Below are 26,311 nucleotides of genomic sequence, written 5' to 3'. Positions count from 1 at the left end.
ACAAGTGGGAGAGGCAGGAGCAGGATACTGGTAGTAGCAGGAGCTGGACAGCCAGGCCACAGCACCAGCTCAGAAAGTGACTACTGCTGCTGCTGAGGATGAAAAAGCCAAACCTTTGGAGGAGAACAGTTTTCCTGCTGACACTGCTGCAACCCAAATACGTTGTTGATAGCTAACCAGAACGGGAGCTTGCTCTGTGCAAATCAGGTTTCCAGTCAGCCACAGGTACAGGCAGTTGCCACTGCTGCACCCTGAACTTCCTGCCTCAGGACTGGATTTAGATCTGCTGGTAATGGATGTCTGCTTGAAAGCAGAATGGGTTGGGCTGCAATGGACCTTCAAGACCATCCAGCCCCAGCTCCCTGCAACAAGCAGGGACACCTCCCACCAGCACAGCTTGCTCAAGGCCTCATCCAGCCTGGCCATGAACACCTCCAGGGAGGAGGCATCCACACCTGCCCTGGGCAACCTGTGCCAGTGTCTACCCACCCTCACTGTCAAGGATTTCTTCCTCATCTCCAGTCTCAAGCTTCCCTCTGCCAGCTCAAAGCCATCTTCATCTGTCACCCCCAGTCCTTGTGCAAAGTCCCTCCCTAGCTGCCTGGTGCCCACACTTCTGATACTGGAAGTCTGCTCTGAGGTCTCCCTGCAGCCTTCTCTTCTCCAGGCTGAACAGCCCCAACTCTCCCAGCCTGTCCCCATAGCAGAGGTTCTCCAGCCCTCTGATCACTTTGGGGGCCTCCTCTGAATCTGCTTAAGCAGTTCCATGGCCGCCTTGTGCTGGGGGCACCAGGACTGGACCCAGCACTCCAATACTAACATCCACCCTTCTAACCCAAGCATGCTTCCCCTCCCAACATGGGGACAAAGCCAAGTGCTGGTCACTATTCTCCTTGTGGAAGCTGTTTTGAACAGCAAAGCCTTCTCTGACTCAAACATCCCATGCATGATGGGATGACTCCCAGAATGAACAGCAGAGCGCTTTCAGCACTGACAGAGATGCGGCCACGTGTGCTAGAGATGGCTGAGCAGCCTTGTGAGGGCACTGGCAGCACACACGGTGATGGGAGCCTGTTTGACGAGTCACCTCGCATTTTGGTTAATAGAGGAGAGGCAAAGCTGTCTGCAAGCATGCTGAGGTACCCACAGCAGCTCCTCCTGCACAGTAGCTCAGCAAATTAACTGATTGCCTGCTTTGTGCTTCTCAGGCTCCCAAACCCAATGCCTTGCTTAAAGGTTACTGCTCCAACAGCCACAGATCCTGGGAATCAAACAGGGTTGGCCTGTTCCTTGCTTGCTGCAGCTAGGCAGGAGCTGCTGTAGGTTCCACGGTGCAGAAGCAGCACTGTGGGAATGGTGGTTTGGTCCCTTTGCTTCATGGCAAGTGAGGTAACTGTGGGCTGCACACAGACTCCAACACAGGCAGCTGGCTGCAGGCTGCAGAGCAGAGGTAGCAGAGAGAACAGGCAGAGGAAGCACAGGGAAGCCATTCTGCCCTGTGCCATCTGCAGCCCCACAGCTCCTTGTGTGACTGTGGGCACCCCTGAAGCTGGCCGCAGGGGAGGTGTAGCATCCACAGCTGCGTGCCTGGGAAAGCAGCCAGGAGCCAGCCTGGGGGTCCATACTCACTGTCGGTCAGCTCCCATAGCCGCGGGGGCAGGTCACTGAAGTACTCATGGCTCAGGGCTGCCTGTGCTGACAGCCTGTTCTTTGGGAAGCACTGGAGCAGTTTGGAGGCGAGGTCCTCTGCGTGAGTCACGGAGCTGAGCCTGAAACACAAACCAGAAGGGAGCTCTGAGAAGCAGGCTCAGTGCTCTGCAGCCAGCACAGCTCCAACACTGAGTCCTGCTAGCCAGGACACAGGGCAGAGGCTGGGCAGGAGCCACTGCCAGGAAAGACCTTCATAGATTCCTAGAAGCACAGGGTGGTTTGGATTGGAAGGGACCCTGATGGTCATCTAGTTCCACCTCACACTACCCCAGGCTGCTCAAGGCCCCAGCCAACCTGGCCTAGAACACTGCCAGGCTTGGGGCCTCTGGGCTCCAACTGGGCATAGCTTCTCTGGGCAACCTGCTCCAGTGCCTCACCACCCTTGTAGTGAAGAATTTACTCCCAATGCCTCATCTCAGTGCAGCTTCTTCCATCTGAAGCCATCACCCCTTGTCCTGTACATCCTCCAGCACAAGTCACCACCAGTGGCAGTTGCCATCGAAGTCCATAAGAGCCAAGATGAAAACAGTTGCAGGATTCCCACAGCTTTGTGAAGAGCTGAACTGAGACCTCCAGTGGTGCTCTGGCACACAACCCATGCATGCTGCTCCACCAAGATCTTTGGCTGCTGGGAGGTGCAGGCTCCTCCTGTCCTCATGCCTCCCTGGCAGGAGGCTGTCTCCTTGTCAGGTGTTACTGCAGTGCATCCCTGACACTCCCCTGAGCCACAGGGGTGGTGTGAGGGAGTTCCTTCGTTTCCTGGAGCCACATGCTTGGGAATGGTGTAGGAAAATGTAGAGTAAAACCAGCAAGATGTGAGGGGAGTAAAGCAGTCAGCAGCAAAAGGTGAGTGGCTCCAGCTGGCCTCTGTGGTCTTGGGGCTGTTTTCCAGCCAACCTGAGAGCAGCCTCCAGGGCTGACTAGTTCATGTAAGCTGAAAGCATTTTGAGCAGAACAGCTGAGGAACCCAAGGTCACAGAACCAGACATCAGGGCGGTAGGGCTTGGAAGGGACCTCTCAAGATCACTGAGTCCTCCCAGTGTAGAAACCAAGAAGTTACCTGCCTAAGAAGGCCCCAGAATGGTTTGGGTTGGAAGTGACCTCAAACATCATCCAGTACCAAGCCCGTGCCAAGGGCAGGGACACCTCTCCTCAGGCAAGATGCCAAAGGTAGGCAGCAAAAAATCAGGAAGTTCTGTGTTAATGGGATAGAAATGCAAGGAAGATCCCTGGGGCTGCAACACAGCCACAGCAACCCAGGGCAGAACTGTGGGAAAATCAGAACTGCTTGGAGAACTACTAAGTGTGGTGCTGAGCCCCAGCCTGGCAGGGTTAGAGAAGGGCTTGACTGGGTGAGCTCCAAGGGCTGCCCCAAACAGATTGATTCTAGAGAGAAAAAAAGACCAAATTCATTGCCCAGCCTGCAGAAATATTCCAACCTGATGTAATTATGTTCTCCTGCCCTGATCGCAGCTTGAGTGGTGCTGAGGGCAGTGCTGGTTGTTCCTGCAGTGCTCTGAAGATTCCAGATGTCCTACTCCTGTACTTATTCCCAGGCTCTGGTAGATTTTCACCTCAGAAAGGACCACAACCACCCAGCCTCACCACCTGTGTCACTCAGGGCTCACACCATCACCCTCAGCCAGCCCCAGCTGTACTTCAAGGACCTACCTCAGAACTCTACCTCTGTTCAGGGAGCTCTGCCCAGCCATAGAACAAACCTTTCTCCAAACTCCCTCTTCTGCAAAGGCCACTCCTGGGGACCCAAGGGTGCTGCACAAGGCTCCTGAGCCTACCAGCCCAAAGCCTGCCGAGGCAGAAGGCTGCCCTGGCTGTGTTTAACAGGCTGTGCTTCACCAGCAGCAGGGCACTGTATGGACTGGTATGAGATGGCATCTCCTGCAGCAGCCCTGCCTGGGGAAGGCCACACAATGGGCACCCTCACTGCTCTGGGGCCTCTGAATGTTTGGCTCTGTTCCTGCCCTGGTTTCTTGGCCAATGGTCTTTAAATATCACCCTTAAAACAGGAGCAGTGTGGGCAGGGCCAACAGCTGAGTTTGCTGAGGGGGTCGTGTGGGTAATGTCTGCTAGAGAGGAGGTCACAGAAAGGACTGAAGCCAAAAGCAGCCAGATTGGGTTTCTCACTGCACTCCCTCAGCGTGTGCCAGGATGCAACCTGGTACAGTATGGCTTTGTGTGCCCAGCACAGGGGCAGGCTTTGTCACCAGCAATTGGGCACACTGTGACCAGTGCCAAGGCTGGCGCTGGGCTGGCTGCCACAGCGAGCTCTGGGGAACAGGGATTAGCCCTGACAGCACCCAGACAGACCTCTGCAGTGGGCACCCAGTGATGCACGGCTGCGGGCGTGGGGAGCACTGGCAGCACTGCTGCTGCCCTGCCCTGGCATCTCTGGTGCTCGTCCCAGCCCCTGCTGCTCCGTGCAGCCGGAGCTCAGCACAAACACCACCTGCAGCTGCCTCCCCACGCACAGTCCTGAGTCCGGGGCTGGAAATCTCAGTGGAGCTCAGAGTTTGGTTTGATTTCAGAAGCAGGCTGAAGGGTCTCTCTGCTGCAGAGGAAGGTCAGCAGGTGGCCAGGCAGAACATGACTGCAACCACTGACGTTTGGGTTTGAGCTCTTGAGGAAAAAACACTGAAATAGCCCTGGGCCTGCACAGTGAACTCTGGACCTGATTCCTCCCAGTGCACTGCAGAAGGCAGCCCCAGGCCACACTGCTAATCCAGGCAGCGGGCACAGACCCTGTGCTGCCTGGATGCCCCCAGCAGCAGGAGGGGACTCCTCACTGTGTAGCTCGCCACGGGAGGGCACAGCTCCGGCAGCCCAGCATGAGCTGACCTAGCGCAGGAGGCACCCAACTGCCTCTGGAAACCTCAGCTCTGCTCCTTCATTCCGTGCCACCTCCTGCAACCTGAAGTGTTGGAAGCCAATGCCACACCTGACCCCAACAGCTGCACCGTTCAGAACCAAAGAATGGTTTGGGCTGGCAAAGCCCCTCAGGGCCACCCAGCCCAACCACTCTCCAACTCTGCCAGGCTGGGGCTGAGCCATGGCCCTCAGCACCGCAGCTCTGCCTCTGGGAACACCTTCAGGCAGGGGTAGGCATACAGCCACCTCCCTGGGCAGCCTGCGCCAGGCTCTCAGAGCCCTTTCAGACAAGAAGTTTCTTCTTGTTTCCAACCCTGGGGCAACCTGAGGCCATTTGCTCTTGTTCCTAGGGAGCAGAGCCCAGCCCCAGCTGGCTGCCGCCTCCTTTCACAGCAGGAGGTTGGAACTGGATGATCTTTGAGGTCCCTTCCAACCCAACCCATCCTGTGGCTCTGTGGTTGCTTTGCAATTCCTCGCTGGCTCCGAGCCTCCTGCCCCAGCAGTGCTTCTTCTGGGCCTGCCTCAAGCACCTCGGCAAGCGGAACAAAACCGCCTCGGAAAGAAACGGAGCTAAGCTCGCCGAGGAGCACTGCCCCTTCAGCGCCGCTGCTGCCCCCGCAAATGCTCTGATCCCGAGCAAGAGCTCTCCGAGGTTGATGTCCCTCATAAACCTTTCCGTGGGAACTGAAAACCTAAGTTAGTACTGCACCAAAGGCCCTCACAAAGAGATCAGATTTTCCAGAGGCTGGAAGCAGAGGCAGTGAAAGGCGAGCACCTGCGGCAGGCTGGCTGCGAGGGGCAGAGTGCCGCCCGGCAGGCGGCTCGCAGCGGGCACGGCCCGGCGCCGCCCGCTGCACTCGCTGGGCAAGGAGCAGCAGGCAGCCGCGGAGGTCACATTCCACAGCTGGCTTCATACCCTCACTGCCGGGACAGACGCCAGGGAACACCCTCAGGAACAGGAATGAACCTGTGGCACAGAGCAGTCGCAGCTCTGACTCTCCTCCTGCCCCCACGACTGCCCAAGCGAAAAAATGCCTCAAAGGAAACCATCTCTGGATCTGCCAGGTGGGCGAGCAGGGATTCCCCTCTGCCCCCTAGCAAGCGACTGCAGGAGAGGAAGATAAGCTGCCTTTGGGAAGCAAACTGGTACAGAAATCTTAGCACCACCCGAGAAAGCACTGACCACAGACCCATGGAATTGTTTGGGCTGGAAGAGCCCTCTGAGACCTTCCAGCCCAGTAGGCAGCCCAGCTCCACCATGGCCACCAAACCCTGGCTCCAAGTGCTATGGCCACAGCTTTCTGGAGCATCTCCCTGGGCAGCCTCTGCCAGTGTCTGACCACTCTGGCAGCAAACAAATTCTTCCTGATTTCCAACTTAGCCCTCCCTTGGCACAACCTGAGGCCATTTCGCCTCCTCCTGTCCCTTGTTCCCAGGGAGCAGAGCCCAACCCCAGCTGGCTGCAGCCTCCTCTCAGGGAGCTGCAGAGAGCAATGAGCTCTGCCCTCAGCCTCCTCTGCTCCACACCAAACACCCCCAGGGCCCTCAAGCTGCTCCTCCCCAGCCCTGTTCTCTAGACCCTTCCCCAGCTTCCTTGCCCTTCTCTGGCCCTGCTCCAGCCCCTCAATGTCCTACTTGGGGTGAGGGCCCCAAAACTGACCCCAGCACTTCAGGTGTGGTCCCCCCAGTGCTCAGTCCAGTGGTCAGTGCCCTGCCCTGCTCCTGCTGGCCATGCCAGTGCTGGCCTGGAGTTGCAGAGTGCTCCGGAGGCAGAGCTGGGCTGCCTGCAGCGCTCACAGCCTGCGTGCAGCAAAATCTAAGAACCACAGACTGGGCTGGGTCGGAAGGGACCTTCAAGATCATGCAGTGCCAATCCCCTGCCCGGGACAGGGCACCTTGCTGCTAGTGCCACAGAGCAGTTCTCACAGTAAGCCACGGATCTGACCAGCTGGGGCCTCAGACACGCTAAGGCCCTGGGAGCAGCCATTTGTGCTGCCTTCCTGCAGCTCCCCATGGCACCGAGGCTCCAACCTCCTCAGCTGCCACAGCTCTGCACGGCTACAGCAGCAGTGCTCTGCAGCTGTCCTGCAGCTCCCGGGAGCTAAGGGGTGTCTGGAGGCAGAGGGAGGGCCCCAGCCCAGAAAGTTCAGGAGGAACCCCAGGCACATGCCTGCAGTTCACTTTGGAGGGGTCTCCTAACTGAGCACACCCAGAGGAAGCAATTACACACAAGGAGGCATCCACACTGCTCAGACATGGCAGGGGCGTGAGGCAAGAGCTGCAAGCACTGGGAGAAGGAGACAGGGATGATGCTGATGAGAGCTCCTGGACAGTGGATCCACACCCAGGCAGGCAGAGATCCTTTAACATGGATCATTGTGCCTGTGGGTTTTGAAGGCCTTGAGGGGTGATGGCTTCGGGAGCTGGACTGAGATGAGCTATGAGGAAGCAATTCCTGCCCGGGAGGGTGCTAAGGCACTGGGACAGGTTACCCAGAGAAGCTCTGGAAGCTCCACACCTGCAGGTGTTCAAGACCAGGTTGGTTGAGCAAGCTGGGCTGGTGGGAGGTGTCCCTGCCCACGGCAGGGGGCTGGCACTGGATGGGACCAGACCAAGCCCCTGATGGGCAGGGAGCTGCAGCTAGTCCTACGGAACCAGACTGGCTTGGGAAGAACCTTCAACAAGATCATCCAGTTTCCCCCTGGCACTAGGCTGGGCTCAGCAGAGAGCCTGACTGCTCAGCTAAGGATGCAGGCTGCCCACAGTGCCCTCTGCACTGTCTGGTTTAGCCCATGCCAACCAGCATTCTCCAAACCCTAGACACAGATCGGGGCCATCCATGGCAGGGGCCATTCCCAGAAGCTGGCATGCACCAGGCTCCTAGGAGCAGGGCATGAACTACCTTCAGCCTTACGCTGGCAGGCACAAGCGCCCTGGCGTGCCACGCGGGAAAAGCGACCCGACACCCTGCGGAGGAAGAGCTGCACCCGCAGCATGCCCACAGCAGGGTCCAAGCGTTATTCGTGCTGCTGTGGCCAGGGTCTGGCACACAGCCTGGGGGCAGAAGGAGCTCCTGGCTCTGCTCTAGTGCAGCACTGCAGGCAGAGGCTGGCACTGTCAGCAGAGCGAGGCTCACCAGGCACTGCCTCTCAGCGTCTCAGGAAGATTCCTGCCCCATGGCTGCAGAAGAAAGCCTGACCCAGGGGCACTGCAGGGATCAAATCCCAACGAGTAGAAGGAACATGGAAGGTTCTGCCCAAGTCACCACGCTGAAGGGAGGGCAGCAACCATCTGGAGCAGGGCTTCATGTCAACGTGGTGAAATCAGTCACCACCTGGGGCACACTAAGCACAGAGCAGCTGCCCCCGAATCGAACCAAGGCAGTGCAAAAAGCGATGGTCCATGCTCCACTGGCAGTGGCAGCAGGGAGGAGAGCACAACGTCATCTGCTTTCACCACGCTCCGTGGGGCTTATAGGGCTGGATCCAAACAGCAGCAGTATTTTAAAGCTGCTCTGGGCTCCTGGACAATAGGAGCAAAAAAGCAACCAAGGTACTCGCAGGCTGGGCCAGGAGTAAGGGAATTGCTGGCTTTCTGGTTTGGTTCTTTGTTTGGTTTGGCTGTTTTGTTTTGCTCTTGTTGGGGGTTTTTCCCCATTTAAACTCCCTCTAAACCCAGCCCCCCCAATTCCAGCTTTTATTTGCTTGTATGTGCAGCAGCAGTGATCACAAAGCAAACACAGCTGGCATCTTCGTCACTGATTCACCAAAGGGTTTAGCTGGACAAACATCACAAAGCTGTGCCTGCTTCCATTGAATTGCTGATCAAATGTGCTCCAGCAGCAGCTCGGCTCCTCACAGCAATTACCATGGCATGTGAATAATTGAACAGCCAAGCAGAGCCCAGAGAGGGGAGTTCAGCTGAGGCAGCAGGCAGTGGCCATGCACCTGCTGTACTTTGCACTGTTCACAGCAAGTCTGTCACCACTGCTGGGTACACCCTGGCACCCAGAGAACTGTGAATGCAGAGGAACAAGACTGCAGGAGTTTAGCAGCCAACTTTAGAAGTACAGAACATATTTGCTATGAAAACCTTCATTTCCTTCACTAAAAGCAGCACACAAAGCCTCATCACCAGCACCCTGGGCAGCTTCTTCCCCATGACCCTCACCACGGTGTGTCCAGCTCAATATCAGAAGAGTTACAATGATGTAAGGAAAACCTTAACTTCCTTAATGACAAATTACACAACTTTGGGTGTGTTTCCCCCAGATTTCCAGCACGGGCTGCTGCTTGGCTTAAGAGCAGAGTCGAAGGAGTTCAAGGCAGAGGGTGTGCCCTAAGGATACAGGATTGGCTCAGTACCTGAAAGCAAAAGGTCAGCTCCCTCTGGAACCACTTTGCCTCTGTGCCCTCCAGCGCTGGCAGGTGCAGCAGCCCAGTGCTGAGCTCGTTATGCAGTGTGCTGCTGCAGAGGCACAGCCTAACTTCTCCATTTCCATCTTCCACACAGGATTATTGCCTGCCTTACTTCCCATTCTGCCACTCGGGTCTAGCAGGCACCGCACATAATCTACATGGGGATCTGCCTGCAGCCAGCGTGGCTCTCAAATCCTCCCACAAAAGCCCCCCCTTTCCAGGCCGTTCAAAGACATCACTGAACTGAATGGCTGGGAAGTAGCCTCCAGGTCTGCAGCAAATCCCTGCCCGCGGTGCCACCCCTGCGCTCTGCACCACACACTGCATGAACGAGCGGAAATCCTTTGCTTTCTGCTCTCTGTGCTAGAAGAAAGGCAGCAGCCACAGAAGAGCCCCAGCTGCAAAATGGCAGAAGGAAGCAATTCAGATTTTCTTGCCAAAACTGCTGTCAGTGTAGAGAACTGAACACAGGCACACACGAGTGACAGCCATGGAGTCACTCAGGAGCTGCTCTGCTTGGACCTCGAAGGTTACTGTGACAAAAGCGACAAAAAGCAGTGGATGGCATCAAGCCACTTAAACCAACAACACCTGCTGGGCACTCCTGAATGGCATTGTGGCTCCTGCTCTGGAGAAATGGCATAAAGCTGCTGAGGGCCCTGGAGCAGCTCTGTGGTGGGGACAGGTGAGAGCCCTGGGGCTGCTGAGCCTGGAGAAGAGCAGCCTGAGGGGAGTCTCATCAATGGCGATCAATTCCACAATGGTGGGGGGCAGCAGGATGGGGCCAGGCTTTGTTCAGTGGTGCCAGCGCCAGAACAAGGGGTAAGGGGCACAAAGTGGCACATCAGAAGTTCATCTGAACAGGAGGAGGAACTTGTGTAATGTAAGACTGCTGGAGCCCTGGAGCAGCTGCCCAGAGAGGTGGTGGACTCCGCATCTCTGGAAGTATTCAAACCCACCTGGACCTGTTCCTATGTGACCTTCTCTGGGTCACCCTGCCTGGGCAGGGGGGATTGGGCTGGATGACCTCCAGAGGTCCCTTCCAGCCCCACCGTGCTGTGATCCTGTGAACATTGCCAGACATTTCCATTTTCCTAAAGCACCTAAAAACCCCAAAACCAGACCAACCCCCGCAGCTGCCTTTGAAGCTGCCCTCAGTCTCTGCCACTTGGTCATTGCCAGAGTTCTGACCACATCCCAGGCTGACTCCAGAGCTTTTTAATTTCCAGTTAAACCTCAGGATTTGTAGGTTTGCCTGCCCCTGGGAGACGCAGGACAGAATAGCTCAGACATTTGTGCTGCCGTTCAGGTTAAGTAGGATCATTTCATGTCCTTGAAGAGCCAAGAGAGTAACTAAAGGAAAGAAGCAGAGGACTTACTTGTTCCATGCTTGTCTGAGGTTCTTGGGGCTGTAGTGTGTGAAGCGCTCTGGAAGAACAGGAGAGGCACATTCAGGTAGTTGCAGTAGCCCAGGGCTTTGCTCCTCAAGCACACTGATCAGCTTTCATCGTTCCTGTGCAGGCACTGCAGCTCAAGGCTCAGGACAGCAAAAAGAAACCAGCAGAGGAGCAAATGCCACACAAGCAGGGAGCAAAGCCCAGATCAAACTGCTGAACCCCAAGCAAGACCTCAGCTCGTTAGCAAATCATTGGCACGAAGGGACTCGGATGTGTTCCCAGCAGCAGCCTGCAGTGGGGCTGCTCTCAGCTGCAGCCCTGGAAGCACAGCTCACCCAGTGCCACATCTGCCCTCAAGAACAGTAGCATCAACCAACCTAGGGAGAAATACTGGCTGGAGGAGGGTGGAGACCTTCTGCCTCTCTACAGCCCCTGAAAGGAGGCTGCAGTCAGGTGGGGACTGGGCTCTGCTCCCTAGGACTAGGTGACAGAATGAGAGGAAAGGGCCTGAAATTGTACCGGGGAGGGTTAGGTTGGAGAGGAGGAAGAATTTCTTTGCTGCCAGAGTGGTCAGGGACTGGCAGAGGCTGCCCAGGGAGGTGGTGGAGTTCCCATGCCTGCAGGTGTTCCAGAAAGGTGTGGCCATGGTTTGGTGGCCATGGTGGGGCTGGGTTGCTGGCTGGGCTGGAGGGTCTCAGAGGGCTTCTCCACCTCAAACCACTTTCTGGTTGTATAACTATGACAAAGTGGAAGCAGAGAGAGCAGAGGGAAAGGAGGGGGGGAGGGGTCCCGAGCTGCTCGATTTGACAAACCTGCTGTACACAAGGACCACCAAAGAGCTGCTCCCAAAGCGTCCTCAGCTTCAAGGCCCGGGAGAGCAGCAAGCCCTGTGCCAGCCACCTCATCCAGCACCCACCGCTTCTGGGTGCTGCTACAAACAGCAGCAGATCTGTTCCTTATGGGAGCAGGCAGCAGTTGTGTTGCTTTCTGCCTTTAGACAACCTCTGCACTACAACCCTGCCCTCTGCACCTTCACTCGTGCCACACACAGCTCTGCGCTTGGCACTGCCAGCACCATCAGCTGCCTGACCAGCAGGCTGCACCGAGGGCAAACTGCAGCAGAACTCACTGGTGAGCTGATGAGCAGCCCTGTGCAGGAGCTGCTGCTCTGAGAACTGGAGGAGGAAAGTGAGCAGGCTCCTGTGCTTCACCTCACACAAAACAAGAGAGGGGTTCTATGCTGTCAGCCAGGCAACTACATCCACTGATGCACCTTTGCCACCTCTGCCTTGAAAGCACCTCCAAGAGGCAAGGAAAGCTCGACGGGGAAGGAGCATCAGAGCAGATGTGTGACTTTTCAGCTCCTTTTGTAGCACTGCTGATAATCAGCTCCCAGTCTGGAGCAAAGCACTTAAAATGCAGTCTGACTTCAAGGCATTTCTGTGTGCTGCTCATCAAAACACAGCAGCTAATGTGCATTCCTTGATTAATGCTCCTCTCCATCTGAAACCAAGTGTGATTAGCTGAAATGCAAATATTTAAACATCACCATAATTAATATTTTGAGAAGCCTAATGCCTGCTGCCTGTCAATGGCTCTTCTTTACATTTAAATTAAAGTCTGGAGTGACTGAGGCTCTAGTCTGCTGCCTGAGCCTCATCTGCTGCTCTCATAAAGATTAATATTGCAGATGGCACCGAGCTGCAGGCAGGGTTGGTCTGCTGGAGGGCAGGGAGGCTCTGCAGAGGCATCTGGCCAGGCTGCAACCATGGGCTAAGTCCAATAGGAGGAGGTTCAGCAAGGCCAGGGGCTGGGTCCTGCACCTGGGGCACAACCCCATGGAGGCTGCAGGCTCGGGGCAGAGTGGCAGGGAAGTGCCCAGCAGAGAAAGCCCTGGGGGTGCTGGGTGACAGCAGCCGGAGATGAGCCAGGGGGTGCCCAGGTGGCCAAGAAGGACACCAGCAGCCTGGCCTGGATCAGCAGTGGTGTGGGCAGCAGGAGCAGGGCAGGATTGTGCCCTGCACTCAGCACTGGGGAGGCCACAGCTGGAGTGCTGGGGGCAGTCTTTCCCAGCTGAAATGACTCCACTGTGAGTACAAAATGGTCACCATTTGGTTTGCACTGGAAGCATCAGGGAGCCACTTGCATTTTATCTACCTCCGTGAGATCTTTGATTACTCAGCACCACAGCTCTGTCTCTTTAATCACCTGCAGGGATGGACATCCAGCCACCTCCCTGGGCAGCCTGTGCCAGGCTCTGAGAACCCTTTTAGTCCAGAATTTTCTTCCTATGTCCAACCTGAACCTGCCCTGGGCCGTTTCAGTCAGCATTCCAGGCTGTTGGGCTCAGACAGGTTCAGGGTTTAGCTGATGTGAAGCCAGCTGCAGCTGGGCTCAGGAGCACCTTTCAGTGGCGCAGCTGCGTGCCAAGCTGCCAGAGGTCATCATTCATGCACTGGCTGAGCCATGGGCAGAGCAGAGGCTGAGGCCTTGCTTTCCCATCAGCTGTGCTTTCCACAGTCCTGCTGACTCACAGCATGAAAGCAGCCAACAGGAAACACAACCAAACTGTCTGTGTTCTCAGGAGGCCTCACAGTTGCATGTCCTGTGCTCAGTGTTTCAAACCACAGCAGCTCTTTACCCTGGTACTTGCTGTCCAAATGCCTTTGCTTTCTTGCTTGCACAACTCAGTTCCAGCACCAAAGCCTTGCCAGGGTGGCTGTTGGCATCCTTGGGGCTCTCGCTTCACAGAACGGGTTGGGTTGGAAGGGACCTTCAGACCACCCAGCTCCAACCCTCTGCCACGGGCAGGGACACCTCCCAGCAGCACAGCTTGCTCCAGGCCTCATTCAGCCTGGTTTGGAACACTGCCCAGCAGCTTCCCTGGGCAGCCCATGCCAGGGCCTCCCCACCCTTATAGCAAAGAACTGCTGTGCAGGCTGCCCTCCTCCTGTGTTTGTGTAAGTATCACAGAATCATTAAGGCTGGAGAAGCTCTCTGAGATCCTCCAGCCTAGCCACCAACCCAACACCACCATGGCCACCAAACCATGGCCCCAAGTGCCACGGCCACACCTTTCTGGAACACCTGCACAGGGATGGGGACCTGAGCACCGAACTCCATAGTGTGGGATGGAGAAAGTGAAGCAAATTCAACCCAGTGCCTGTACACAAAGCAGACCGAATGAAGTGCCTCCAGGCTGTTTCCTGGTGTTCTGTGGCAATAAACCCAAATCCCTTAACACACTTGGAAGCCAAATAGGAAAATGAAAGCATGAAATTTCTTGGCTGCCATCTGCTGTTGAAAAGGTTTCTAACTCACACGGGAGGGTACAGCAAAGCAAGCCCAGGAGCCCTTCACTGGCACCTCCAGGTCGTCTCCCTCTCCTTACAGGTGTTGGATAACAGCAATGCTTTGGGACCTGTCAGAACCCTGTTCCTGGAAGGGTTCATCTCTTCAGCAGCACCCAGAGAACCCAGAAGCTTGTAGGTGCCAGGACAGCTTGAGCTAGTGAGGACTCTCTGGTATCTCAGCACTTCAGTGACAAACTGACCTAGCTGCAAAAAGCTCTGCTCATTCACTGCACCTTGCCCTTGCTTTGCTGAGCTCCAGGAGGCAGGCGCCGGCTCCAGCCTGCCAGGGCTTGACAGCTCCAAGTGCAACAGACACTGAAAGAGGTTCTACCAGCTGGCCCAGAGCGACCTTCAGCTCTCACAAAGCCTTTCCTCTGATTTCCAGAATTGGAAAGGACCCTCGAGGTCATCCAGTCCCAGCCCCCTGCAGGGACACCTTCCATTAGACCAGGTTGCTCAGAGCCTCATCCAGCCTGGTTTTAAACACTTCCATGGATGAAACACCCACAGCCTCCCTGAGAGACCTGTTCCAGTGTTCTCTCCACCCTCACTGGAAAGAATTTCTTCCTAATCTCCAGCCTAAATCTATCCTGCTCTAGTCTCAAACCATTGTCCCTTGCCCTGCCTTCTCCTAGCTTGTCTCTTTCCAGGAAGAGAACTCGGATGCACTTGGCATTTGAACTCACCTGGTTTGAAATGGGGTAGGGAGTGGACTCCAGGCCATGTGTCTTCGTTTGGTGTTCCGAGCACCTGTGCACAGAAAGAGAAGGAGAAGCTCAGAGCTCACTGTGCTGGAGAAGCCTGGAAAGGCAGTGATGGGCATGGGGAGAAAACTGGACTGGCCACAGGAACTGTTACTGGGGAAGAAGGGAGGGAGGCCAAGAAGGCCAATGATGGCCACAGGTTCAGGGTACCAGTGGGGCCAGGGAATAGCTGTGCTCCTGTCAGGCTGCTGCTGAACCAACGCCTGGAAGCTGCTCTCTGCTGCAGTTGCCAAGACCCTGCACATGCCAGGGGACTGCTATGGCTGAGGCTGGACGGTTTAGCTCAGAAGTCTTCTCACTCCCTATAAACTTGGAGGTACTTAACAGATGCTAAGGTAGAACACTTGCACAGATGGCAAAGCAGATCGGAGAATGATAGAACTGGTTGGGCTGGAGAAGCCCCCTGAGACCATCCAGCCCAGCCAGCAACCCAGCCCCACCATGGCCCCAGTGCCATGGCCATGCCTTTCTGGAACACTTCCAGGCATAGAGACTCCACCACCCCCCTGGGCAGCCTCTGCCAGTCCCTGACCACTCTTACAGCAAAGAAATTTTTCCTCATCTCCAACCTAACCTTCCCCGGCACAATTTCAGGCCATATCACCTCCTCCTGTCACCAGGTCCTAGGGAGAAGGACCCAACCCCACCTGGCTCCAGCCTCCTCTCAGGTATCTGCAGAGAGCAGTGAAGACCAAGAGCACAGCATCAGTAAGGAGATAGAGCAGAGCTGTCATCTAAAGTGGATGCAGCATCCACAAACCCAGCACATTCTGAGAAGAGCCAGACCTGCCTGACTCCTGCACTCCGCTTGGCTTCTGTTCATTCCAGTTGCCCCCTTCTGTCAGTGCCAGACCAACATCCAGCAGCAAGGCCAGTAACGCTTCTCACAGCTGTCCTCCTCCTAGCAGTATCCAGTGCTGGGTTCCCCAGTTCAAGGGGGACAGAAACTGCTGGAGAGTCCAGCTTGGAGGGCTGTGATGGTGCTGTGAGGCCTGGAGCATTTCTGAGAAGCAAAGGCTGAGAGCCCCTGGGGCAGTTGAGTCTGGAGCAGAGCAGCTCCAGAGGGACTCTGAGCAATGCTCAGCAAGAGATAAAGGGTGGGGGGCAAGAGGCTGGGCTCTTGTCAGTGGTGCCCAGAGGCAGGACAAGGGGCAATGGGCACAGACTGGAACCCAGGAGGTGTCACTTGAGCTTGAGGAGAACCTTGTTTGGTGTGAGAGTGCTGGAGCCTGGAGCAGGCTCTCCAGAGAGGCTATGGAGTCTCCTCTTGACATTTTCCAACCCCCTGTGGCCACTGTGATCCTGGACAAGCTGTCCTAGGTAACCCTGCTTTAGCAGAGGGGTTGGACTGGCTGATTTCCCTTCCAACTCCATATGCAAGTTCGCCAGGCTGATTTGCAAGCACAGCTTGCATGACCTGTGCCCTGATCCATCACAGGGGACATCTGCGGCAGGGGAGGGCTCCCGAGGCAGGGGAGGGCTCCCGAGGCAGGGGAGGGCTCCCGAGGCAGGGGAGGGCTCCCGAGGCAGGGGAGGGCTCCCGAGGCAGGGGAGGGCTCCCGAGGCAGGGGAGGGCTCCCGAGGCAGGGGAGGGCTCCCGAGGCAGGGGAGGGCTCCCGAGGCAGGGGAGGGCTCCCGAGGCAGGGGAGGGCAGCGGCAGGAGGGCTCCTCGCAGCCGCGGCGCTCGCCGCCCGCCGGCGCACAGCCCCTCCTGCTCCGGCAGAGGGAGCCCCTGGGCTGAGAGAGGGATTGGAAGGGTCTGGGCCTCAGCTCCGCACCCTCCCAGCGCAGGGCGGAGAAGATTCTCCAGGGGATGTTACAGATGCAGCAAAAGCAGGCACGGCCTTCTGCATGCCCGAGCTTAACTGTCTCGTGTAAGGTGAGGGTGCGAGGACAAGGGGCACAAACTGGCACAGCAGTTCACCTGAACAGGAGGAGCTGGAGCCCTGGAGCAGGCTGCTGAGAGGTGTTGGGAGTCTCCTTTGCTAGAGACTTTCAAGCTCCAACTGCATGTGTTCCTGTGTGACTTGCCCTGGGAGATCCTGCTCTGGCAGAGGGTTGGACTGTGGAGGTCACTTCCAACCCAAGCCACTCTCTGATTCTAAGAAAAGTCTTTCTTGGTGGACCTGTTTGGTTCCCAGCTCCCCAAGTGCTCCCTGAGGGGTTGCCTCAGGCATGTGGTGCATCAATAAATGATCTCCTCTTACTTCCACACTGTTCTCAGCACCAGCAGTGGCCAGCAACCTAAAGCACCCAAAGGCAAATGCTCCTTATCCTTCCCTTATCATTCCTGACACAAAGAAAGATGTGGACGTGGATCAGGCATTCCTCTGTTGTCTAAGGCACATTGTTCCACAAGAAAGAACTCACCAGAAATATCCTTTCGAGTTGATCTTGGATGTCTTTCATTCCTGGGAAAGCAGCAACCCCTTGGATCATCTCCACAAAGATACAGCCCACACCCCTGGAGGGAAACAGAAAGGAGAGAGACATCCAACGTCAGCATTTCATGGCCAGCAACAAGGCTTCTGCAGCCATCACCTCTCACAGCATCACAGACACCTCTGCCTCTGGAAACACCTCCGGGATGGGTATTCAGCTGCCTCTCTGGGCAGCTTGTGCCAGCCTCTGAGAACCCTTTCAGTCAAGAAGTTTCTTCTCTTCTCCAACTTAAGTCACCCCTGGGGCAGCCTAAGGCCATTTCCTGCCCTGTCCCTTGTTCCTATGGAGCAGAGCCCAGCACCTACCTGGCTGCAGCCTCCTTTCAGGGAGCTGGTGAGAGCAATGAGGCCTGCCCTCAGCCTCCCTTCACCTTGGAGAAGTCCAAACACACAGAAATCCTCCTAAGACAATAAGCACAGAGTCACAGAATGGTTTGGGTTGGGAGGGACCTCAGAGACCATCCAGTTCCAGCCTCTCTGCCATGGACAGAAACACCTGGCACTAGAGCAGGGTGCTCAAGGCCTCCTCCAGCCTGGCCACAGAACAGTTGCTCGGCTGGGCGCAGAGGCAGCGCTTGTGCTGGTGACAGTGCGCAGAGAGGCCAGGCCAGGCGGCAGCCACCTCTGCCAGGGCAGTGCTACCCCTGCTGGAGGGCAGCGGAAGGCCTGAGCTCTGCCCTGCCGGCGGCAACAGGCAGCAGCTACAAGCAGGGCACCGCTGAGGGATGTGCTGCAGAGGAAGCTCAGCACGGACATGCTGCAAAGGCAGCAGGAAGATGCTGCCCCATCTCCTGTGGCTGCACACCAGACAGGCACCAAACTGCCTGTTTCTACAGGGCTGGCACAACCAGAGCCAAGAGCTGCAAGCAAAGCTGATGGAGAAAGTGCTACTGCTTGGGAAGCAGGAACACAGCCTGGGTCAGGAGCTCGGGGGAGAGGGGAGGAGCACTGGAGTCAGACAAACCACTCACACAGAAACCAAAGGTTAGGAAAGTGTCTGAGCAGAGGAACACAAACAGCTTCTGAGCCCTGAGCTGTAGCCTGCTGCCACCTGAAGATGAAGCCCCTGCCTGGTGTGACAGCTCCTGCTTTCCAGACAATTGCTTTGCGTGGAACAGAGTTTGTGTGGTTGGTTGCAGACCATCCTCAGGGGCCTGCAGGGGGACTGACAGAGGACACAGCTGCCCAGGCTGAAACGCACGAGGGAATCCTGCAGTCTGCAGCCAGCCCAGGGGCACAGCTCCTCTGCCGAGGGAACCAGAAGCTCCCCAGCTCTCTTCACACAGAGAAGGGGCAAATGCAGGCTGGTCACTTGTGCCTCTCGCTGCGGGGTCAGGGTTATGGTTAGGTTACTGAAGGTGGAGGCACAGAAACCTCCCTTCCTTTAGAGAATCCATTCTCTGTGCTGCAGTTCATAGGATCAGGGACTGCCTCGAGTTGGCAAAGCCCTTCAAGCTCATCCAGCCCAACCAGTCTCTGACTTTGCCAAGGCTGGGGCTAAGCCATGGCCCTCAGCACCACAGCTCTGCCTCTTGGAGACACCTCAGGGATGGGGACTCAGCCACCTGCCTGTTCTCCAGGCCCCTTGCCAGCTTTGCTGTCCTTCTCTGGACCTGCTGCAGCCCTTCAGTGTCCAGTCAGTCTGCTGTGCTCTTGAAGGCACTCCTGGGTTTGAAGCAGTCAGTCAGGTGCTGCCAGGCTGTTCAGAAGGTTGCCCAGTGGCAGTTAGAGCCTTGTGAAGCACAAGTGACAGCTGTTGCGTGTCCCACTGGGGGCTCACCCTCCGAGGACAAAGAGCGTGACTAACGCTGTGGCAAGACCAGACGTGGCCACATCTCCCAGTGTTGCTCTTCCACTGTCCTCCTTTCCTGGCACCCTGGCTGCCACCACACAGCCTTCCATAGAGTAGGAGCTGAAGGAGTTAATCCCGCCCTGCAGCTGGCAGCAGGCCTGGCACATGCAGCTGCATGCCTGAGGAAAGTGCCCATTTCTGTTGTGCAGGGTTGGTGGCTCAGGGGGCACGGCCTTAAAGTGAGCTTGCTGGGCACTAGGATGGGCTCCATGCCTCTAGGTAACACAGATCTTGTGCTGAGACAGGGAATCCCCAGCCTGTCTCTGGCTAAAGAGTGAGAAACACCCAAACAGAGCAGCCTTGGGCTGGCACCATCTGGAGATGGCTGCTTGGTAACCTGCAGTGCCAGGTCACAGTTGGTACTGCCCACAGCCCCGGACCAAAGAAGGGACTCGAGGAAAGCACAACAGCAGCAAAGGCAAGCAAACAGTAACAAGAAGTCAGCAGCTGCCAGCAGAGTGAAAGCTCTCCAGAACCAGGGAGCCCTGGTGCCCTCCTCGTGCCAGCAGCCCAGAGCCCTGATAGAGCTTTAACACCCTGGGAAGCAGCTTCAGCTCCCAACAGCTGCTGTTCCTGCCAGGAACAAACACAACAGAAGCACCTCGGGGGGGGCTCCCTTCCCGTGCTCCTCCATTTCCTGTCCAGGGGGTTTAGCTACCCCTTGAAGTTCCTTCTCCTTGCCCTGCCCTTCAGAGCAGTCTAAAACTCGGGGACTGGGAGCAGCTCCACCAGAGGCAAAGCAAAGCCATTCCCCCAGTCTAGCAAGTCCTCACCAAGAGGGGACGAGGAGGAGAAAGAAGGAGGAGAAGGAGCTGGGCAGGAGAAGCTCTGCAGAGCACTGCTGGACCAGATGCAAAGCCACTGCTCTGCCACCAGCCTGCCGCCACCACTGCTCCTGCCTCTTCATCACCCTCACTGCCAGGGGCTGCTGGATGAAGGCAGGCAGAAGAAGGCAAAGCTGCACGGGGGGACTTAGCTTTGAGTGACTCCCCCAACACCCCACACCAGCAAATGGAGTGGAAAACCAACCTGAGCCTCTACCACCTGCTCCCACCACTGCCTGGGGCTGAACACTTGGACTCCTGCCCAGGTAGCTGGCTTTGGAGGGCTGGGGGGGTTGGGGTAAACTGAGAGGTTTGCACCTGCAAAAGGTGTGGAATCTGGGAAACTGCATGGCATGGAATGTGCCAGGAGAGGTTTAGGTTGGACACAGAGCTGGTGAGGAGCAGCTGAGGAACTGGGGGTGTTTAGTGCAGAGCTCATTGCTCTCTGCAGCTCCCTGAGAGGAGGCTGCAGCCAGCTGGGGTTGGGCTCTGCTCCTCGGGAACAAGGGACAGAGCAGGAAATGGCTTAGGTTGGACATAAGAAGAAACTTCTTGACGGAAAGGGCTCTCTGAGCCTGGCACAGGCTGCCCAAGGAGGTGGCTGAATGCCCATCCCTGGAGGTGTTTCCCAGAGGCAGAGTGTGGTGCTGAGGGCCATGGCTTAACCCCAGCCTTGGCAGAGTCAGAGCATGGCTGGGCTGGGCGAGCTTGAAGAGCTTTGCCAACCCAGAGCATTTTGTGACTGATGCAGCTCAGCAGGACCCACCCTCCTCTCCTAGGGAACCACCATGCAGTGCCATGGATCGTGGCTAGAGCAGAGCAGCAAAGTCTCTGTCTGGGTTTTTGCTGTCTGGGAGGAGCTGCTGCTGCTGTTTCTACTTCCACATTATTTAACTCTGTAGTGAAGTGGCTCCTGGATGTGTCAGGTGCTGGGACACAGCAGAGCTCAGATTGCCTGCCAGGGGAACACAATGCCAGCTGCATCCAAATGCTGATGCTGCAAACAGCCTTTGGCTGCCAAGTGACCGAATCACCTGGGAGGCTGATGGGGCCTGGGTTCTCCACACCTCCCTTCCTCCTGCTCTGGGAAGCCCCCAAATGGTTTCAGTGTAATTAAGGCCTCGCTGCCTGCAGCTGGTGTGCCAGCAAAGCCCCAGCCTGCCCATGCTGCAGCAGAGCCAGAGAGCCAGAAGTGACCCTCACCTGCAGCTACACCTCCTGCAAGCTAACTACAGTGCTGGCAGTCATAGAATCATGGAATGGAAGGACTGGGAAGGGATCTCTGGAGATCCTCCAGTCCAACCTTCCTGCTAATGCAGGTTCATCTGCAGGGGGGGCTGCCCAGCATGGCTGTGACCAGCAGGGCTTGGAATCTCTCCAGAGAAGGAGACTCCACAACCTCTCTTGGTTGTCTGCTGCAGGACTCAGCTCCCTCAAAGGAAAAAAGTTCTCCTTAAGTCCAAGGGCAACTTTGGGCAGCCTGTGCCAATCTCTGACCATTCCTGCAGCAAAGAAATTCTTCCTCATCTCCAACCCAACCTTCCCCTGGGGCAACCTGCAGCCATTTCCTCTCCTCCTATCACCTTGTATCTGGGAGCAGAGCCCAATGGCCTCCTGGCTGCAGCCTCCTCTCAGGGAGCTGCAGAGAGCAATGAGCTCTGCCCTCAGCCTCTTCTTCTCCACACCAAACACCCCCAGGGCCCTCAGATGCTCCTCCCCAGCCCTCTTCTCCAGACCCTTCACAACCCCGCCTTAATACATGGGGGATAAAAAAACAGAGCCCAAGCTCCTACAGGAGTCTCCTGCAAGGGTTCCACACTTACCACATGTCAAGGCAGGTTGAGTACTCGGTGGACCCCAGCAGGACATCTGGAGGCCTGTACCACAGGGTCACCACCTCGTTGGAATAGGTGTGGCTGGGCACCGACTTGGCTCTTGCGAGACCTGTGGGGCAGAGAGCGAGAAATGATGGAGCCCAAGCAGAGAGCCAGGGGCACAGCCTCACAGGGCTGTCAGCCTGCAGCAGGCTGCCAGGGAGCTGGCTCAGTGCCCTTCCCTGGAGGTGTTTGAAGAGGCAGAGCTGTGGCACTGAGGGCCATGGCTTAGCCCCAGCCTTGAAAGAGGCAGAGAAGGGTTGGGCCGGGTGAGCCTGAAGGACTTTTCCAGCCAAACCACTCCATGAGTCCATGAAGCCTCTGGTCCATGCTGACAGCCATGTTGGTCTAAGCTTGTCAGGAGCTCAGTTTCCTGTCCAACCATGACCTAACCCATATCACACAGGGAAGGCCCCTGGAGAGCCTCTCACTGCTGACAGCAGCAGAGACAGCTTTGCCAACAGCTCTCCAGCAGCCTAGCTCCTTTGGAGCATGGAAGAACATTTCAGGGCTGTGGCGACTGTTCCCATCACAGGCCATGCCCAGCAATCCAGCCCTGCACTGCCACCATCCTGTCCCTCCTGGGGAGCAGTGGACATGCACGCATCATGAGAACCAGGAGGGTGCTGCAGGGTGGTCTGTGGCTGCCTGAACAGAGCTACCCAAACCAGACATCACCAAAGCAGAGCCACAGAACCACTGAGGCTGGAAAAGCCCTCTGAGATTATCAGCTCCACAAGGCCACTCGACCCCACCACAGCCACCAAACCATGCCCCAAGTGCCATGGCCACACCTTTCTGGGACACCTCCAAGCATGGGGACGCCACCACCTCCCTGGGCAGCCTCTGCCAGTGCCTGACCACTCTGGCAGCAAAGACATATTTCCTCATCTCCAACCTAACCTTGCCCTGGCACAATTTCAGGTAATTTCCTCTCCTTCTAACACCTGACCCTAGGGAGCAGAGCCCAACCCCAGCAGGCTGCAGCTGGGAGCTGCAGAGAGCACTGAGCTCTGCCCTCAGCCTCCTCTTCTCCACACTCAACACCCCCAGGGCCCTCAGCTGCTCCTTCGCAGCCCTGTTCTCCAGACCCTTCCCCAGCTTCTTTGTCCTTCTCTGGCCCTGCTCCAGCACCTCTGACTTGCAGAACTTAGAAGGAAAGCTTTGTAAACACACACCTGGAGCTCCTGCAGCCCTTGTTTGGATGCTCCAAGTGTCTCCAGATGACAGCTACCAGGGTGGGGGGGTTCAGATATCCTTCTGCAAGAAACTTTGCTCCCTGTTTGCTACCCTTTGGACATCCAGATGTGCTTACTCATGCACAATTCATTTACCCACATCCTTCAAGTGATAGAAAACTGAAGGGCTGGAGTAATTAGCCCAGCAGGTTCCATCACCTTCTTGCAGGGCTCCCTGTCTGTTTCCATGGCTACCCCAGGGGGACAGTGCCAGCCTCGTTTGGAGCAGGCAGAGCTCAGAAGAGATCATCCAAACTTCCACCCCCGAATGGCCAGTGTGCAGAAGAGCCCAAAGGTCCATGCAGAGATGCCCAGGTCAGCATCCAGCGCTTACATCCTGCTACCTGAGCACTCTGCCAGCCTGGGAAGGTGGGGAAGGGCTTCCTGCCACCAGCCACCTCCCCTCCAGTTCGTGCCTTCCAAAACACAAAAGGCAAACAGCTGTCTTGCTGCTGCAGCCAGGCAGCAGAAGCCAAGCTGTGCCAGAGCTGCTGGCAAGCTGTGTGCAGCTCTGGAGAGAACAAGCCCTGGGGGACGCTCTGCAGTGCCTCCTGCTCTGGCCAGCACTGTCCACATTGTAAGATGATGGCACTGGAGGTATCACAGCCTGCAGGGCTGGCAGAGCAGTAGCCAAGAGCACTCTGCCATGCCTTGTGTTCAAAACCCAGGGTTGAACCTCAGAGCAGGGTACACTGGGCTGGAAGGGACCTTTAAAGGTCATTGAGTCCAAACCCTACAGTCACCAGGAACAGTGCCTACCAGATCAGGTTGCTCACAGCCCCACCAAGCCTGACTTTGAATGTCTCCAGGGACAGGGCCTCCACCACCTCCCTGGGCAACCTGTTCCAGTGTTCCACCACCCTCATAGTAAAGAACTTCCTCCTTGCTTCCAAGAGGCAAAGATGTGGTGCTGAGAGCCATGGTTTAGCCCCAGGCTTGGCAGAGGCAGAGAAGGGTTGGGCTGGGTGAGCTGGAAGGGCTTTGCCAGCCAACATGATCTGATGATTCTGTGATATATACAAGGGGACAACAGACAAGCCCAAGGCAGCCAAATTCCCAGCACAGGCTCAGGAATCATTCTGGCACTTCATTTCCGTAGGAGAACTCCTAATACACTTTAATTTCCTCTGAGAAGCAAGGCAGGGGTGGAGGTCAAGGACTGCGGATAGCAGCAGTCTCTCCAGACGTGGTCTCTCTTACTCTGCCTCCTGCAGGAAGCCATTTTTTACAGCTCATTCATTTTTAATTTGACAAAGGCTCTCTGCTCTCCCTTTTCTTTGCCTCTGAGCCTTCACACCACCGTTTCATTTCCTGGCAGCTTGAGCACAACGAGGAGTAAGGCAAAGCAGGCAGCACCTGAACAAAGACACTGCCCCAGGTGCAGGATCCACGCCTGGGAGCCCTGCTGCAGGAGAAAGAGATGCTCACAGCCACTCTCAGGCACTAGCAGCCTTTTCTTACCTTGCTTACTCCAGAACCATGACTCACTACAGCCTGTTCTGGAGGATTTGATGTCCCACAGCCAGCAGATTAAATAAACCTGGAGCCCAGGGAACAACTTCAGCCCTGCTGCTGATTCTTGGTCAACTCCTGGAGCCACCAGCAGACCAGGAGGCCTTTGCCCCAGGGCTGTGCACTTCCTAAGCCAAATACAGCTTTAGAAGGCTTGTGGCACCTTCCAAGATTTGAGAAGCACCACCAGAAAAGGGTATGGAAAGCAGCCAATGATCATTTCTGACACCATTACTCCAAATACCTTACAATACCAGCCCTGCTCTTGCTGCCTGCCTCCACCTCCAGTGCTGCTCTCCAGCACAGCAAATCCACACTGAGTTGCTAATTGCAGTAATGCTAATTAAAAAAAACAAAGAATCCATGCCTACATTAACTGTGAAAGGGCCAATTAGCACACAAGGCTCTCTCATTACTGCTGCTGCCTGAATCGTGGGGCCCAGTGCGGGCAGCAGCCCCGGAAACCCAAGGCAGTGGACAGCAGCCATGGTTCCACCTGCTCCACAGGGCCTGCTGGCTGCAGAAGCTGAAAAGCTGCCCTACAGGAAAGAGGAAGCCCCACAGCTCCTAACACACTGCAGAGCACTCACAATCACTGAGCTCTTTGGGCTGGAGAAGCCCTGAGACCTCCCAGCCCAGCCAGCAACCCAACCCCACCACGGCCACTAAGCCATGGCCCCAGGTGCCATGGCCACAGCTCTCTGGAACCCCTCCCAGGATGGGGACCACACCACTGGCCTTTTTTTGACGTTTAAATTCTTAGAGCCACCACTCAGAGTCTGCCTCCCTCTCCTGTGAGCAGAGCAGGACAATTTCCCTCTCCTCTGACCACTGCTGCGAGTGCAGAGCCGGACAATGGCAACACTGAGGCAAGGCTGAGGCACTGACACAGGCTGCCCTGGGAGGCTGTAGATGCCCTGGGCATCCTGAGGTGTCCAAGGCCAGGCTGGAGGAGCCCTGGACCAGGCTGTGCTGGTGGGAGGTGTCCCTGCCCATGGCTGGATGAGCTTGAAGGTCCCTTCCAACCCAACCCATTCTGTGGCTCTGCCAATCTCGTCTGGAGGTCCCAGAGCCAAGCAAGTGAAGCCCTCTGAGGACTGCCCCCTGGCAGAGCTGCAGTGCCTTTGCTTTTCACTTGCTTCCTTTTCAGCAGGCTTTTGGTGGAGCATCACCAGCGGCCCAGGAGGTGTGCCCAGGGACGGGGAAGGGCTTCGCCTGCCAGCTGCAGGCTCAGCAGAGCCTGGCCCCAGCCTTGCCTACCGAAGTCTGCCAGCTTGAGCTCGCCCGAGTCGCTGATGAGCAGGTTCTGCGGCTTCAGGTCGCGGTGCAGGATGTAGCGCTGGTGGATGTAGGAGAGGCCTCGCAGCAGCTGGAACAGCAGCAGCTGCAAGAGAGGGCAGACAGCAGGCGCCCGTTAGTGTGCGCTGCACACAGCACAGCCTCCTCCCGGCTCTCCCGAACCCCACCCGGACCCCACTCGAGATTCCCACCTCCGCCCTTGTGCTGGGAGGGCTCCCGGCACAGCCTCCGAGCCCTGCAGGGTGCCAGCCCCGGCCTGCCCTGCACAGCGCCAACCCGAGGGGTCCGCAGCAGGCTCTCCTCCTGCCCGGCCCTCAGGGCACTGCAGGCACCCATTTACCCCTGGGGACAGCTGCCTGCCAGCTAGACACAGGGAGCAGCAGCACCGGGAGGGGACACTGCAGCAAGAACAGAGAGGAAGTGAACGGCAGAAGGGAGATGCCAGGGAGCCACGGGCAGAGGGCAGGAGGGGAGAGGGGGCGGAAGGGTTTTCCCTTCAGAGTAGGATTTTATTCCTTCAAAATAGGACTTCTGTCCTCAAAATAGGACAAAGCTTTGCAACCTCCCTTGCTTCAGTGGTCAGAAGAAGTCCTAGGAAGAAAGTGCTGGGCAGAGACTAATCTGCATGCTCAGAACACAGGATGCTGCCTGACCACAGGACTGCTTGGCCACCTGGACCCCTCTGATGGACATGACCACAAGAAGCTTCATCTCAGCCGAAGTTCTCCTGTCTGACCTGCTGG

General features: G+C 56.7%; 1 protein-coding gene across 5 annotated transcripts in view; it reads right to left on the bottom strand.

Moving 5' to 3' along the window:
• CDK14 (cyclin dependent kinase 14) overlaps nucleotides 1-26,311 on the bottom strand; it is a 90,453-nt gene that overhangs the window by 20,869 nt on the left and 43,273 nt on the right. For all 5 annotated transcript variants that reach the window (XM_064166843.1, XM_064166847.1, XM_064166846.1 and 2 more), the window contains 6 exons: nucleotides 25,530-25,653; nucleotides 21,469-21,589; nucleotides 16,899-16,992; nucleotides 14,451-14,514; nucleotides 10,394-10,442; nucleotides 1,630-1,769 (listed from right to left, as the gene is read on the bottom strand). In XM_064166843.1, coding sequence (XP_064022913.1) covers nucleotides 1,630-1,769; nucleotides 10,394-10,442; nucleotides 14,451-14,514; nucleotides 16,899-16,992; nucleotides 21,469-21,589; nucleotides 25,530-25,653 — 592 coding nt within the window. The remainder of the gene's footprint in view (nucleotides 1-1,629; nucleotides 1,770-10,393; nucleotides 10,443-14,450; nucleotides 14,515-16,898; nucleotides 16,993-21,468; nucleotides 21,590-25,529; nucleotides 25,654-26,311) is intronic.

Source organism: Pogoniulus pusillus, chromosome 28, assembly GCF_015220805.1.
Source record: "Pogoniulus pusillus isolate bPogPus1 chromosome 28, bPogPus1.pri, whole genome shotgun sequence".
In the NCBI taxonomy this organism is placed as follows: domain Eukaryota; kingdom Metazoa; phylum Chordata; class Aves; order Piciformes; family Lybiidae; genus Pogoniulus; species Pogoniulus pusillus.
This window is presented reverse-complemented; position numbering and strand designations above follow the sequence as displayed.